This window comes from Rhea pennata, chromosome 12, assembly GCF_028389875.1.
Source record: "Rhea pennata isolate bPtePen1 chromosome 12, bPtePen1.pri, whole genome shotgun sequence".
Taxonomy (NCBI): Eukaryota; Metazoa; Chordata; class Aves; order Rheiformes; family Rheidae; genus Rhea; species Rhea pennata.
The window spans coordinates 20,829,129-20,842,160 of record NC_084674.1 but is presented as its reverse complement, the minus strand read 5'-3'; the positions used below and the strand labels follow the sequence as shown (position 1 = coordinate 20,842,160).

At 66.2% G+C, this 13,032-nt stretch overlaps 2 protein-coding genes across 5 annotated transcripts; one reads left to right on the top strand and one right to left on the bottom strand.

Annotated features, from left to right (window-relative positions):
- The first annotated feature begins 627 nt into the window (after positions 1 to 627).
- Positions 628 to 4,730, top strand: PCBP4 (poly(rC) binding protein 4). Of its 4 annotated transcripts, none has more exons than XM_062585626.1 (13): positions 628 to 676; positions 1,627 to 1,745; positions 1,835 to 1,858; positions 1,942 to 1,974; positions 2,057 to 2,173; positions 2,260 to 2,385; positions 2,505 to 2,633; positions 2,742 to 2,816; positions 2,920 to 2,967; positions 3,104 to 3,179; positions 3,266 to 3,318; positions 3,507 to 3,676; positions 3,992 to 4,388. In XM_062585626.1, the coding sequence occupies exons 2-13, from the start codon at positions 1,647 to 1,649 to the stop codon at positions 4,302 to 4,304; spliced, it is 1,263 nt and encodes a 420-aa protein (XP_062441610.1). In that variant the 5' UTR covers positions 628 to 676; positions 1,627 to 1,646; the 3' UTR covers positions 4,305 to 4,388. The 4 variants fall into 4 exon arrangements, with proteins under 4 accessions (XP_062441610.1, XP_062441606.1, XP_062441609.1 ...); XM_062585622.1 differs by having other exon boundaries at positions 632 to 676; positions 2,062 to 2,173; positions 3,992 to 4,730; XM_062585625.1 differs by having other exon boundaries at positions 632 to 676; positions 2,331 to 2,385; positions 3,992 to 4,730.
- Positions 4,731 to 5,945: 1,215 nt separating this feature from the next.
- LOC134145922 (probable G-protein coupled receptor) lies at positions 5,946 to 7,175 on the bottom strand. The gene has a single exon (XM_062585939.1). The coding sequence runs from the start codon at positions 7,173 to 7,175 to the stop codon at positions 5,946 to 5,948; it is 1,230 nt and encodes a 409-aa protein (XP_062441923.1).
- Between the last annotated feature and the right edge of the window lie 5,857 nt (positions 7,176 to 13,032).

The window sequence follows — 13,032 nt, the reverse complement described above, 5'->3', positions numbered from 1 at the left end:
CTCCCCCCCCTCCAAGCCCGCCTGCCTTGAGCCGCTTACGCCAGGGCCTGGGAGGATTTAGGGCGGGCGGCGGGGGGGGGGCGCGGGGCTCCGGCCGGGGGCGGGCTGGGCGGCAGGAGGCTGCCGCGGGGCGCGGGGCGCCTCGTCGCGGGTGCCGCAGCCCGGCCCGTCGGCGGGGCGCCGCTGGCAGTGCCCGGCACCCGGAGCCCGGCTCCGCGCGGGGTGGCACGCCGGCTTCGGAGCATCCGCCGGGCGCCCGGCGCCGCGGGCCCCGCGGGCCCCGCGCCCGCCCCGTGTCCTTGAGCCCGCGCGCCCTGCCAGCTGATCAGCTTCCAGGAAAAAAAAAAAAACGCAATTACAAAGCGGGGTGATGCGCGAGCCAAGCCGGGCCGGGGGGGTGGCAGGAATGTCCCCAGCGGTGGCAGATGGCCTTTCCCAGGGTGCATTGTTCCTTCCAGTGGCTCTTATCCGCTGTAATAGGATCCCGGAGGGAGGGATGTGGGAGAGGGGACGAGCGAGGGGGGCCCCGGCGCACCGGGGCGGCGGCGGCGGCGAGCCCGGCCCGCGCCTGTCAAACGCTCCGTCGTCGCGGCCCTGCTGCCGCCGCCAGCGCCGCCGGGGCCGCCGGGGCGGCACTGAGCGGCCGCCACCGCCGCCGCGCCGGGCGCCCCAACAGGTACCGCGAGCGGGGCCGGGAGCGGGGCCGGGAGCGGGGCCCGGCCGCGGCGCGGCGGCACCGCGGGAGCCGGCGGGGAAAGTTCTCCTGCCACCCCCCACCCCCGTGCCGGCGGCCTTGGGAACGGGAGTTTTCCCCGGGGGGGGCACTGCTTCCTCCTCCTCCTCCTCCTCCTCGCCTCTCCAGCGGGATCCTTTGTTCCCGCTGCCCGCCGGTGCCGTACAGGTGCCCCACGCAGCCGGGCTCGGCCCCCTCGGCCGGGCCCCCCGCCGGGCCCCCTGGGCACCGCGGGAAGGGGCTTAACTGGGGTCCCCCTCACCGCGCTGGGGTGCCTGGCGGGAAGGGGTGCGTTCATCCTCCCCAGCCCGCCCCGACCCCCCGGTTCTCCGAGCCGCTTGGTTGGGGGGTGCTCTGAAACCTCCTCCCTCCACCCCCCCTGCTGCTGCGAGGGTCCCAGACACCCCCAGGAGCAAGGCCAAGGCGGGGGGCGCGGGGGCTCGTCCCCATCGAGGCACCCCGGTGCGGGAGGTGCGCCGCAGCGGGGGCGAGGTCTGCCAGCACCCGAAATAGCTGTGCCCCCGCCGCCGCCGCCGCCGGCCCCCGCGGGACCAGCACGGGGCCTTTGTTTCCCGGCCACTTGGCATCGCCGCCGGCCGGCCTGGCGGGAAGCGGCGGCAACGACGCCGGCCGGGCGCTGCCGCCCGCCCGCGCCCGGACACGCGGCGATTGCTCCCGGCTCCCGGCCGGAGCCGCCCCCGGAGCAAACCCGCTGCCGCCTCCCGGCACGCCACGCCACGCCGTGCCACGCCGTGCCGTGCCGCACCATGCCGCGCCACGCATCCCCCCGCTCCGGGGGCACCGGGCCGCGGGCCCGGCCCGGGGCGGAGGCGGCTGCCCGCGGGCAGAGCCAGGCCCGCCGGGCGTCGCTGGCAGCCGTGCCGCGTCCGCAGGCTCGGCCGGCCCCGCTGCCATGGCGTCGCCGGAGGGGACGAGCGGCGGCGCGGGCGGCGGCGCGGAGGAGACGGAGCTCAGCATCACCCTGACGCTGCGCATGCTCATGCACGGCAAGGTAAGCACCGGCGGCCCCGGGGCGCCCGCGGGAGCCCCTTCCCGGGCCCGACCCGCCCGCGCACGGGGCTCTGCTGTCTTTCCCCGCAGGAGATCGGCAGCATCATCGGCAAGGTAAGACGCGGGGCGGGGGCCGGGCGCCCCGGCAGCGGCGGTGGCGGCGGCGCGGTGGGGCCTGACCGCTCCTCTGCCCGCAGAAAGGCGAGACGGTCAAGCGGATCCGGGAGCAGGTAAGCGGGCGGCGGGAGGGCCGGGCGGCGGGGCCAGGCGTGGGGCCGGGCCGCCGGTGACGGCGCGCGCCGCCGTCCCCAGAGCAGCGCGCGCATCACCATCTCGGAGGGGTCCTGCCCCGAGCGCATCACCACCATCACCGGCTCCACCGACGCCGTCTTCCGCGCCGTCTCCATGATCGCCTTCAAGCTGGAGGAGGTAGGGAGCCCTCGCCGGCCGCCCGCCCGCCCGGCCGCCCGTGGCCGGGGTGACCCGCGTGGCCGACGCCGCCTGTCGCCCCGCAGGACCTGGGGGCGGGCGAGGGCGGCGCGGCGGGCAGGCCGCCGGTGACGCTGCGCCTCGTCATCCCCGCCAGCCAGTGCGGCTCGCTCATCGGCAAGGCGGGAGCCAAGATCAGGGAGATCCGCGAGGTGAGGGCGCCCGGCGCCGCGTCCCCGCTCGGGGGCTGGAGCTGGCCAGGCCCCGGCCGGGGCCCGGGCGGGGGGCTGGCGGGGGACGGGCAGGCAGAGGGTGGCCCGTGTCCCCGCAGAGCACGGGGGCGCAGGTGCAGGTGGCCGGCGACCTGCTGCCCAACTCCACGGAGCGGGCCGTCACCGTCTCGGGGCTGCCCCACACCATCGTCCAGTGCGTCAGGCAGATCTGCGCCGTCATCCTGGAGGTACCGTGCTGCCCCGGCCCCCCGCCCCGCGCCGGGCCCTCGCCCCCCAACTCGCCCGCCCGGGGGGGCCCGGCCCCGGCTCTCAGCCCCTCCTTGCTCCCTCTCCAGTCGCCTCCGAAGGGGGCCACCATCCCCTACCACCCCGGCCTCTCCCTGGGCTCCATCCTGCTCTCTGCCAACCAGGTAAGGGGCCGCGGGCGGGCGAGCGGTGGCTCCGGCGGGCGAGGGGACGGCGCCGTCCCCCCCGCTGTGCCCCCCACCGCCTGACGCCCGTGTCTGCCCCCAGGGCTTCTCCGTGCAGGGCCAGTACGCCGCCGGCGTCTCTCCCGCCGAGGTGAGTCCTGCGGCGCCGCAGGCGCCGGGGACAGGGGCAAGGGGATCGCTGCCGGCCTGCCCGCGGCCCTCCTGACCCCTCCGTCCCCCCCCGCTCCTCCTCCTCCTCCTCCTCCTCCTCCGCGCGTGCCCGGCAGGTCAGCAAGCTGCAGCCGCTGCCGGGGCACACGCTGCCCTTCGCCTCCCTGGGCCCCGCACCCTCCGTCCTGCCAGGTGAGCGTCTCCCCCGCGCGCCCCGGCCCCGGCCCCGGCCCGGCCGGAGACCCCAACCCGCCGCCTGCCCCTCTCTCCCCCCGCAGGGCTGGACGCCGCCTCCCAGAGCAGCTCCCAGGAGTTCCTGGTGCCCAACGACGTACGTGCGGGTCGCGGGGCCGGCGAGGGGGCCCGTGCCGGCGGTGAACCCGGGCTCCGGCCTCGGGGACGTCGCAGCCCCGCCACCTGGGACAGGAACGCGGGGGCTCCGCTTCCCTGCCCGCCCCGTGCCTGCCTCGGCTCCCCCGCCGTCCGCAGCCCCTCTCAGCCCGGCTCCTGCCCTTGCAGCTCGTCGGCTGCATCATCGGCCGCCACGGCAGCAAGATCAGCGAGATCCGGCAGATGTCGGGCGCCCACATCAAGATCGGGAACCAGACCGAGGGCTCCAGCGAGCGGCACGTGACCATCTCGGGGTCCCCCGTCAGCATCACCGTGGCTCAGTACCTCATCACCGCCTGGTGAGCACCAGCCCCGCGGCGCGCACGGCAGGGCCGTGGCGGGGGCTGCGCCCCCCCCCCCAGCCCTGCGGGACCCCCTCCGGGTGAAGCCCCAGCCGGGGGACGAGCCGGGCCGGGCTTTGCGACCCCGAGGTGGTGGGCGCAGGAGCCGACGGGGTGCCGTGGCCCCGCGATGCAGGCGGGTGCTGCGTGCCCCCCCCCCAAGAAGAGAGATGGGCGCTCGGCCCCTGCCCCGAGGCGGGCAGGCCCGGGGGGGGGCAGCCCGCTCTGCCCCTCGGCCCGCACCCACCCCGCTCCTCTCGCTTGCTTCGCCAGCTTAGAGACGGCCAAATCTACCTCCCAGGCGCCGCCGGGCCCTGGCTCCGTGGACCTCGGTGTGGGCTTCTCCCAGCCCCTCGCCCCGGGCTCCGGCGCCACGCTGCCGGCCGTCGCCGCGGCCCCGCCGGCGCTGCTGGGCACCCCCTACGCCATCTCCCTCTCCAACTTCATCGGCCTGAAGCCAGTGTCCTTCCTGGCGCTGTCGCCGTCCTCCGTGGCGGGTCCCAACGGCAGCACCACCTACACGACCAAGATCTCGGCGGCCAACGGCACCAAGAAAGCCGACAGGCAGAAGTTCTCACCCTACTGAGCCCCTCCGCCGGGCGGGCAGATGGGCCCCGGGTGCCACCCGCTGCCAGGGCCACCTCCCCGTCCCCCCACCCCGTGCCCCAAGGAGCCCCCCACTCCTCAAGGGCTCCTCTGTCCTCCGGCCCTTCGCCCTGCCCCTCTCCTGCCAATGCTCCTGGCTGGCACCCTCAGCCCCGCGGGCTGCACCCCAAGGCCTGGGCGAGGGGCTGGCTGGCCTCTCTGGGGCACCCCCCTCCCTGGCTGCGTCGGGGGGGAGGGCTGGCACCCACCTTCTCCCCAAGCCACCCCCTGGCACCTGCCTCGCAGCAGCCCCGTCGAAGAGCCAGCCCCGGCCGGCTTGGAAAACGCTGTATATATAAGTCTGTATTTTTTCCTCCTTTGTAACTTATCAGTGGTTTAATAAAAAGTTAAAATTTGTGAGAATAAAGAGCCATTCCAAGCGGAGATGCCCCCAGCCCCGCGCCACCGCGGGGAGCACGGGACGGGTGCAGGAGCGGCGGCCAGAGGGGCGTCCCCGGGGCCAGGGGTGCCGGCCCTCGGCCCCAGGCGGTCGGAGCGGAGCGGGGCAGAGCGGGGGCGGCCGGAGCGCGGCGAGATGGGGGCACCGCCGTCGCTGCGCGCTGCTCCCCCCCGCCCGCCCGCCGCAGCCCAGCAGCATCCACCCTCGCACATCCCTGGCCGGTGGCCCAGCTCGGCCGGCACATGACCGCCGCGGGCTCGGCACGGCGCGGCTGGCCGTGTCAGTAAACAGCCCGGCACTGACTCACCGCCGCCCCGCGGTGCCAGCGGGCATCCTCCCGCCCGGGGCTGGGGGCGGCCGCCGCCAGCCCCCTCCGGCGCCCAGCCGCGGGCGGGGGGACAGCAGGGCCGTGGGCGCCGCGTGCCCACCACCGCCCTCGCTGGCAGCTCGGGCCCCGGCGCCTCTACCTCTTTCACCCTGCGGCACGGGGCCTCTGCCCCAGCGGGTCTTGCCGCTGGGCGACCGGGGAAAGCACAGGCAGAGGATGCGCCGCGGGCACCTTTCCCCGTTAACCACGGCAGGTTACACGAGCTCCTCCGCCAAGACGTTAGCAGAGGGCCAGACGGAGCCCCAGCACGGCGGGCTCCACGCTGGCTCTCTCGGCTCGGCGTGGTGCCTGGGGACCGGGGCATCTCCCGTGCAGAGCCCTGGCATTACTGCTGTTAGTGGGGTTAGCTGTGGCCTTCGCTCCTGGGCAGGCTGCGAGGGACCCTCTCCTTCTGCTGTCTGTGGACAGCCCTCGTGGGCGGTCCCACTGGGCTCGTGGGAAATGGAGGGACCCCTTCCTCCATTCCCACACAGGAGCCCTTCAGCTGCCTGGCTTCCCCTTCTCGCGTCCTGAGGAGAGCCTCTCCATGCAGCTGGGCTGCGCTGGTGGAGCTAAGATGATCCCAGCATGAGGAAAGGCCTTGGGAGATGGAGACCCCCAAAATCTGCTGCCTTCTCCCACCTGGAGAAAACTGGCAGTCACCTTCCTCTGCCATATAAGCTCAGAGAGGAGACAAAACCTGGACAAGGACCCCTCCAAATCCAAGAGGCCAGGCCCAAGTGGGTGAAGTTAGTCTCTTCCAGACTCCCTGCCTGCCCTCCTGCCCTGCATGTTGAGACAAGGCTCCCTCCTCCTCAGCTGCTCTCTTCGGGGACTTGACCCGGGATGGGAAAGCCCGTCCTGGTCTGGTCCAGCCTGTTCCTGGGGCTGGAGCTGATGCAGCTAGAGTGGGTCTCCAGTGTGCAAGTTGCTCTCTGGAGGAACTGCAGGAAATTTTCCTGGATGGAGGCCTCAGAGACAGAGAGACACAGCTCCTGGCCCAGTGGCCGGTTGAGACAGCTGCGTCCGAGCCTTGCCAGCTCCTCCCGGATCTGTCGGTTGAGCAGCCCATAGAAAAAGGGATTGATGGCAAAGGATGAGTAGGCAAGCCAGGTGACTGCCATCTCCCCATGCCCCTCACCCACCGTGTCAGCAGTGACAGAAGAGTGCAAGTGGAAAGCAAAGAAGGGCAGCCAGCAGCACAAGAACTGTCCCACAATGAGGAGCAAGGTGAGGATGGCCTTGTTGCCTCCCAAAAAGCGCTCTGGAGCTAGCCTGGGCAGTGGCAGATTCCTGGTGGTGATGATGGTCATTTGGCTGGCAATGGAGTCTGATCGGTGCCTGGGTGCAGCTGCCCGTGGAGGCATGGGCACCTGCTGCAGGGACGCTATCCGGGCCACACGATAGATACTGCAGTAGACAGCAAAGATGATGATGGTGGGCAAGATGAAGCAGACAATGCTGAAGATGACCACAAAGACCTTCTTATGGGCTCCTGGGCTCCAAAAGACTGTGCACCGGCTGGCACTGGTAGCCCCGTTGCCTTGTGGCCAGCCCACCAATGCCAAGACAGTCATGAGGGCAGACTTGACCCAAATGAAGACCACTCCGGCCACAGCCAGTCCAATGGTCATCTTGACCTCATACCTCATCGGGTGGACAATATAGTAGTAACGCTCGACACTGATGATGGAGATGGTGAGAATGGAGGCACTGATGAAGCAGACATTCAGGAATATCAAGGTCTGGCACTCGGCAATGCTGTAGATCACCCTGTTGAAGCAGGAGGAGCTCGAGATGATCCCCAGGGGCATAAGGAAGATGGCAGAGAGAAGGTCAACCAGGCAGAGATGGCAGACAAAGATGAACTTCTTGAGAAGCGGAGTTTTGAGAATGACAATCATCACCACCGTGTTGGCCACTAGGGCAGTGACAGTGAGCAGGATCATGCAGAGAAGGCCCACCACCTCCTGGAAGGTAGACTGCTCCAAGATGGAGAGTTGCTCTAGGCCATGCGTGGTGTTCAGCCCCATTTGGTTCGCCATTCTCCCTGAGGGCTAAGCCAGTGGCTCCAGCATCTGGGCAGCAAAAGTTATTTGCCTGTGTCCCTTAGATGGAAACCCCACCACAAGCATGGTCACCATCTTATCCACTAGCAGGTTCCTTACCTGTTGAGGAGGGGAGAGGGGCATGAAAAAGAAGCAGCAAAACGAGGAAAAGCCACAGGGAAACCCAGAGATGGCCTCCAAGCTGATCTGAACACCCCAGAGATGCTGGGGCAAGGCAAGGACCTGGGGAGGTTGCAGTCTCCCGTGAGCCCAGGGCCAGAGACCAATCTGTCCTCAGACTGGCCTAGGTGCTCCCTGGGGCACTACTGGGATCCTCTGGTACCCTCACCAAGTTTACACTCCTTCCCCCTGTCCTGGACTCACTAGCACTCACTGAAAAAAGGCAGTCCCCAACGAGCAGCAAAGCAACCCTTCTGCTGCAGTGCCGTAAGCAGCCCCAGTAGAGGCCCGATCCCTGCACCCCGACTCCAGCACCCCTCCTCGCTCCCGCTGCCAAGCTTCCCGGGGGAGTGGGACTGGGGTACCTTTGCTCTTCGGGAGATGAGCGATGCTCCCCTTCTCATCAGGCTGGTGGAGCTGGTCCTTCCTGCCAGCATTACTCTGACAGCAGCCGTGGGGTCCCCGGCCCCAGGCAACACCGTGTTCCCTGTTACCCGTTAGTCATCTTGTTTGCCTGCAGCAGGCAAGCTGCGGATGGCACCGGCTGTCACTTCTGGGCTCTGCCTGCCCTTTGACAGCACTCGCAGTCCCACGGAGACAGCTGCTGGGTCCTAGCAGCACGCGAGTGCTCGGGAAGGGGGGACTCGGGTCCCCGGCCCACTGTGCCTTTCCCACGCACCTCAGAAACATCGCGGCAAAGGACAGCAAGGCAACGCTCAGCACCTGAAAGCAGGCAGCCGGCCAGGGAGGCGGTCTCCCCTCCCATGGGTGGTGGTACCCAAAATTCAGGAGCCTCCCTAGCCTGGCTGCCCACTGTGCCAGGGTTGGTCCTTCTCCAGAGGCAGGTCAGCCCCGAGGCCCTCCAAAGGCTTGGGGGACAGACCTAAGGGCACCTCAAAGAGGTCTGTGCCATCTCCTCACTCCAGTGCGTGGATGCTCTGGAGATGTCACCTGAGCACCAGTGCCGTGCAGCCAGGAGGTACCCTCCCCGGGAACCCAGAGGCATGGGGCACGGTGGCAGGCAGCAGCCCCGAGCACGGGCACCTCTGGGCTCAGCCGGACCCCACCGGTGAGATGCACAGTGCCCTTCCCCATACTCCAGGGCAGGCTCTGCTGCGCGCTCTGCCCAGGCGGGTGCGCAGAAGGACAGCGAGGGCAGAGTCCGGCACGGCTCCAGCCGGAGGGCAGGCTCCCTCTGTGGGCTCTGAGTCCCACGGCAGGGCTCAGGGAGGGATGAGCTGCTCCGTGCCAAACACTCGTGCCCACACAGGGCAGATGGACAGCAGCGTGCCTTGCTCATCCTCCTCCCTCCGTAGCTCTGATGCCATGGTGATGGGCAGGAGCCACCTGCCTCCCCAAGGCAATACAGGCATGCGGCTGGCCATGCCACCGACTTGCATCTTAACTCTTCCAGCACCAGTTTGATGCAACAGCTTGCCGCCTCTCCAGCGGTCACCTGCGCCCACACCCATCCCCGCACAGATCCACACCCACAGTCACGGTCGGCGGCCCCGCTCAGCACCCTCCCTGCTCAGCAGTCAAGCACCTGCATTGCCCAGTCTGTGCCACAGCGTTTTGATTTTTGGTTAAAGCAAGCTGGGCACCTCTGCCCCCACAGCTGCCTGTCCCATGCTGTGGGCCTTGAAGAGCGCATCCTGCAGAGCCGCTGTGCTCAGGACCAGCTGCAGAGGTACTTGAGGGGCAAGGGGCTGCTGCCCACCCACCCTAGCCTGATCCCATCTCCAGTCTTAGCCCCAAAGGGCAGAGGAGAGGGATCCCTGAGGCGCCCGTTTGCCCTTGGCCAGCAGGGCTCAGCACCCCCAGACCAGTGGTGTCAGGAGCCCTGGCGCAGCCCCCATCCTGGGGGCACAACCAGGGCATCCTCGCCACAGGGCAGGAAGGAGTGGACTCTTCTGCTCACCTCGCCCTCTCAGACCACCTCCCAAAGTTGTGGGGAATGATGGTGTAGAAGCGGGAAGCGAGCTCCTCCAGGCGGGCAGCCTTGGTGGGCTGCTCCCCCAGAGCCTCCTCCAGCACCTCAAAACCCTTTGCAATCTGCTGCTTGCTCAGCTTCCCCAGGGGCATCTTCTTCACATCTGGCCACGGGCACAGGAGAGGGCATGCAGAACTCTGTCAGCTCCTCTGTCCCCTCCACGCCCTTCCCAGAACTGACCTCATCCCATGCTTCCCTCTGTGCCCAAGGACCTCAGGTACTGCCACAGGTGTACATGGCTCCAGAGCAGGGCCTTTGCTGCCCAGGCACAGCCCACAGGCATCCAGGGCCAACACGCCTGCCAGGGTTTGGGCTGCTGGAGGTGGTGCTCTGACACTGACAGCACGTCTACCTCCTTCAAAGGTCCTCCCCAGCCTCCCTGCCTTCAGCCTTAGGCCACAGCACCCAGGATCTCCCCCACCAAACCAGATACTGTCCCGAACCAATGTTCATGGTCTGCATGGCATCCCGGAACACGTCGTTACTGAAGATGAGGGAGACCAGGTCCTGTGTCACTTTGTCCAAGGTGCAAGGCAGGACCCACTGCTTGGAGACCTTGCCCCTATCCACATCATCCACCTGCAGGCACATGTGTAGACCCCCAACCTCAATGTCACCTGTGAACCCACAGAGGCCAAAGCATGGGGCTTCCCACTCCTAGGGGGTGGAGAGCAGTTGCTCCTGTGTCAGCAGAGGGACAAGCAGATGCTGCCCCCCTGCCCCCAGGACTGGTGCCACCAAAACACCTGTTGTATGCCTTCAAGAAAGATCCTAGCTTGACTCCATCAAGCTCAACCCACTGCCCCAAATCTCTGCCCATAGGCTGTTTCAACTTGCACCCACAAAACCCACCCCCTGGTGTGCCTTGTGCTGACCCCAGCAGATGCCCCAGCGCCCAGAGGAGCCAGGAGTGAGGTGCGCAGGACACCCCAGTAACAGACACGGCGCCCGGCCCGGTGCGGGCGCATCCCGCGGCGGGCGAGGATGGGCCGGGGCGCGGCGGGGCCCCGCGGCCCCAGGCTGCCGCCGCCGCCGGCCGCCGCCTCTGCCGGGAACCCGGCCGCTCGGTGTCGGGCCGGGCGCGCCGCGCCGCCGCGCCGCAGCCGGTGCGAGGAGCCGGGGCCGCGGCGGCCCGAGACGCGGCTCCGCCCGGCGCCCTCGCGAGGCGCCGCCGGGCGCGGGCCGGGCCGGGCGCCGCCGGGCGCAGCCGGTCGCAGCCGGTCGCAGCCGGTCCGGGCCGGCGCTGCCCTGGCGCGGCCGCGCGGGGCGCCCCGGCGGCGCCGCGTCCTGCCGAGCCGCGCGGGGGCGCCCGGGCGCCGAGGCGGGCGGCGGGCGCGGCGCTGATGGCGGCGCGGCGCGGCTGGGGCCGCCTCGGCCTCCTCTGCCTGGTGCTGCCCGCCGGTGAGCGCGGGCGGGCGGCTGGCGCCGGGGCCGTTTTGCCCCCTCTGTCGCTGCGCTGGCCCGGTTGCGAGGCGGGGGAGGGAGCTTGTCGGCTGCCCCGGCCCGTCCGTGCCGAGGCTGGCAGCGTGGCTCAGGGCGAGCTCGGCTGCCGGCGGTGCGGGCGGAGGCCGCAGCCCGAGGCAAGGCGCGGGCGCGGCGGTTCTGCGGGAGGGGCCCCTGTCGGCGTGCGCTTGCTGAGCCTTCACCTGCAGCTCCTTAGAAGAGCGATTTTTCCCTCTCCCCCCCCTCCGCTTTCCGGTGTTGGCTGAGACGTTCAGATGTATTTTGGTGGTGGAGAGTCCGGACTGCGTTCAAACGCGCCCTCGGTGCCTGTGCTCCAGGAAGCAGCGCTTCCTTCGCTCCTGAAGGCACGCGGGTTCCTGGTCCAGTTGTTCCTCCCGCAAGTATATTCCAGGCGTTTGCACCTCGGGCGTCCCTTGGAGAGGGATAAACCCTGCGCCATCCGTCTGAACGGCCCGTCTGGGAGCGGCCCGGGCTCAGCGGCCTTGCTCGTCTCCGTGTGCGGGTCTCCTTTGCTCTGTTCCAGCAGTGATAGTGCTCGGGTGAAGTTGTTTGGCTTTCTTGTTGACTCCGCGCCGCTGCGGCGGGGAGGCTGGCGCTGTTTTAACGGCGTATTGGCCTGTCCCATTTCTGCTGGGTGCCCAGAGCGCTGCGGATGCGACGCTGCTAGGGAAATCCTAAAGCTTAAGCTTTGAGAAGTATTTCCATGCGGCCGTTGGAGGCTTTGGGTTCAAATGTGTCGTTCTTACCTTGTAGTCGTTCAGGCCTGGAGGAGCAAAGGTAGGGAGGGAGAAGCCGCTCGACTGGCTCTGGTCCTAGGAATCCATCTCCCGACGCCCCTTTGCATGTCATGAAGACGTGCCACGAGTTGAGCAAGGCAAAGTAAGGAAAACAACAGGCAGAAGCAGCCAATTGATAGGGAATGTGGCTGTGATGCCCTTGCATGAAGTAAAATATCCAGGAAAAGGTAACGTTTCTTCTAACTCAGGGCATGTGCGGTGTTTTCTCAAAGCCCTGGCCAGTGCAGGGTGTCTGCATGTCTGAGTCTTTGGAGTAATTGGGCAGCCGCTAGCAGAAGCAATGATGAGACCACCAGCAGAGAGAGCATGTCGTAAGTGGATTTATGTGCAGTTCAATGCCTTGTGTATGGGTGCACGCTTGATGAAGACAGGATACCGTTGGTTCAGGTGCAGGGAGTACGTGTTTGCCTTTGCTCTACTCTCAAGGAAATAATTGATTTGGAAGAGCTAACAGAAATACTTGACTCCTGCTTAGAAATTCACCCAGCTGAGCTGACCTGTATGTGAGCGATACTTGGTATGATGCTTATTTCTTTCAGTACTGACTTTGGGATTTGGACTTTTTTCAGTTTTGGGTGAGGACTGTGAGGCGTATATTGATCATCATGGCAAGGCATGAGCTGCACAATCCTGTCCCAACTTCTGCTGCGGAGATTGCATGCATCAGTACTGTTGCTCTAATGTGCTGTGGAAATTTGATGAAGAACAACGGTTTAGGTGTCATCTGCTTGATGGAAGGTAGGGGGCAAACTGAATGTAGACAGCAGGCTTTCCTTTTAATCACCAGAGGACTAGGATGTGTAGTTTCATGGTTTAAACATACAGTGGGACCTTTCAGCTGTATTTCTGGCTGTATCGAGGATCAACATTAATGCATGTAATCTACCTGCAGAATAATGAGATGGACAAATTGACGCATGAACTGATATATATTTAAGTAAGTCTTAAATTCAGTTTTTGAGATGAATTCTTGTATTACAGGACCTCTGGCTCGAGCAAAGTAAATTCCCTGCAGTTCCATGCAGACTTTGATTACATAGACTCTGGCCCCAGGTAAGTCATGGCAAGTCTTATTTTTTTAAATGTTATTTATTTGAAGGCTCTTTATTATGTAATCAAAACATGCCAATATGACATGAAAATGGAAATATTTGTGTGTTAAGAATGCTGAGTACTCGAACATTTCAGAATATTTAAAGGAGTAAACACAGAGGAATAGTTTAGATTAAGCTATTTAGAGCATAATGATCATTGTATATAATAATTCCATATTCTCATTATTGAATGGGAATTTGTCCTTTAAGGCCTTAGCATACTTGCTGTGTGCTTTTAAATACTGGCAGATTAAGTCTATTATGGCTGTATTAAGGGAACTGCTTTTGTATGAAAAATCTCCTTATTTGTTAGCATTTGTTTGCAC

What these genes read in the sequence shown, in the direction of transcription:
- PCBP4 (XM_062585622.1), top strand. Translation starts at nt 1,647, where the DNA reads ATGGCGTCGCCGGAGGGGACGAGCGGCGGCGCGGGCGGCGGCGCGGAG. An exon ending in TCGGCAGCATCATCGGCAAG is followed by an intron (nt 1,859 to 1,941) that starts GTAAGACGCGGG and finishes CTCTGCCCGCAG; the next exon opens with AAAGGCGAGACGGTCAAGCG. An exon ending in CGCACCCTCCGTCCTGCCAG is followed by an intron (nt 3,180 to 3,265) that starts GTGAGCGTCTCC and finishes CTCCCCCCGCAG; the next exon opens with GGCTGGACGCCGCCTCCCAG.
- LOC134145922 (XM_062585939.1), bottom strand. Translation starts at nt 7,175, where the DNA reads ATGGCGAACCAAATGGGGCTGAACACCACGCATGGCCTAGAGCAACTC.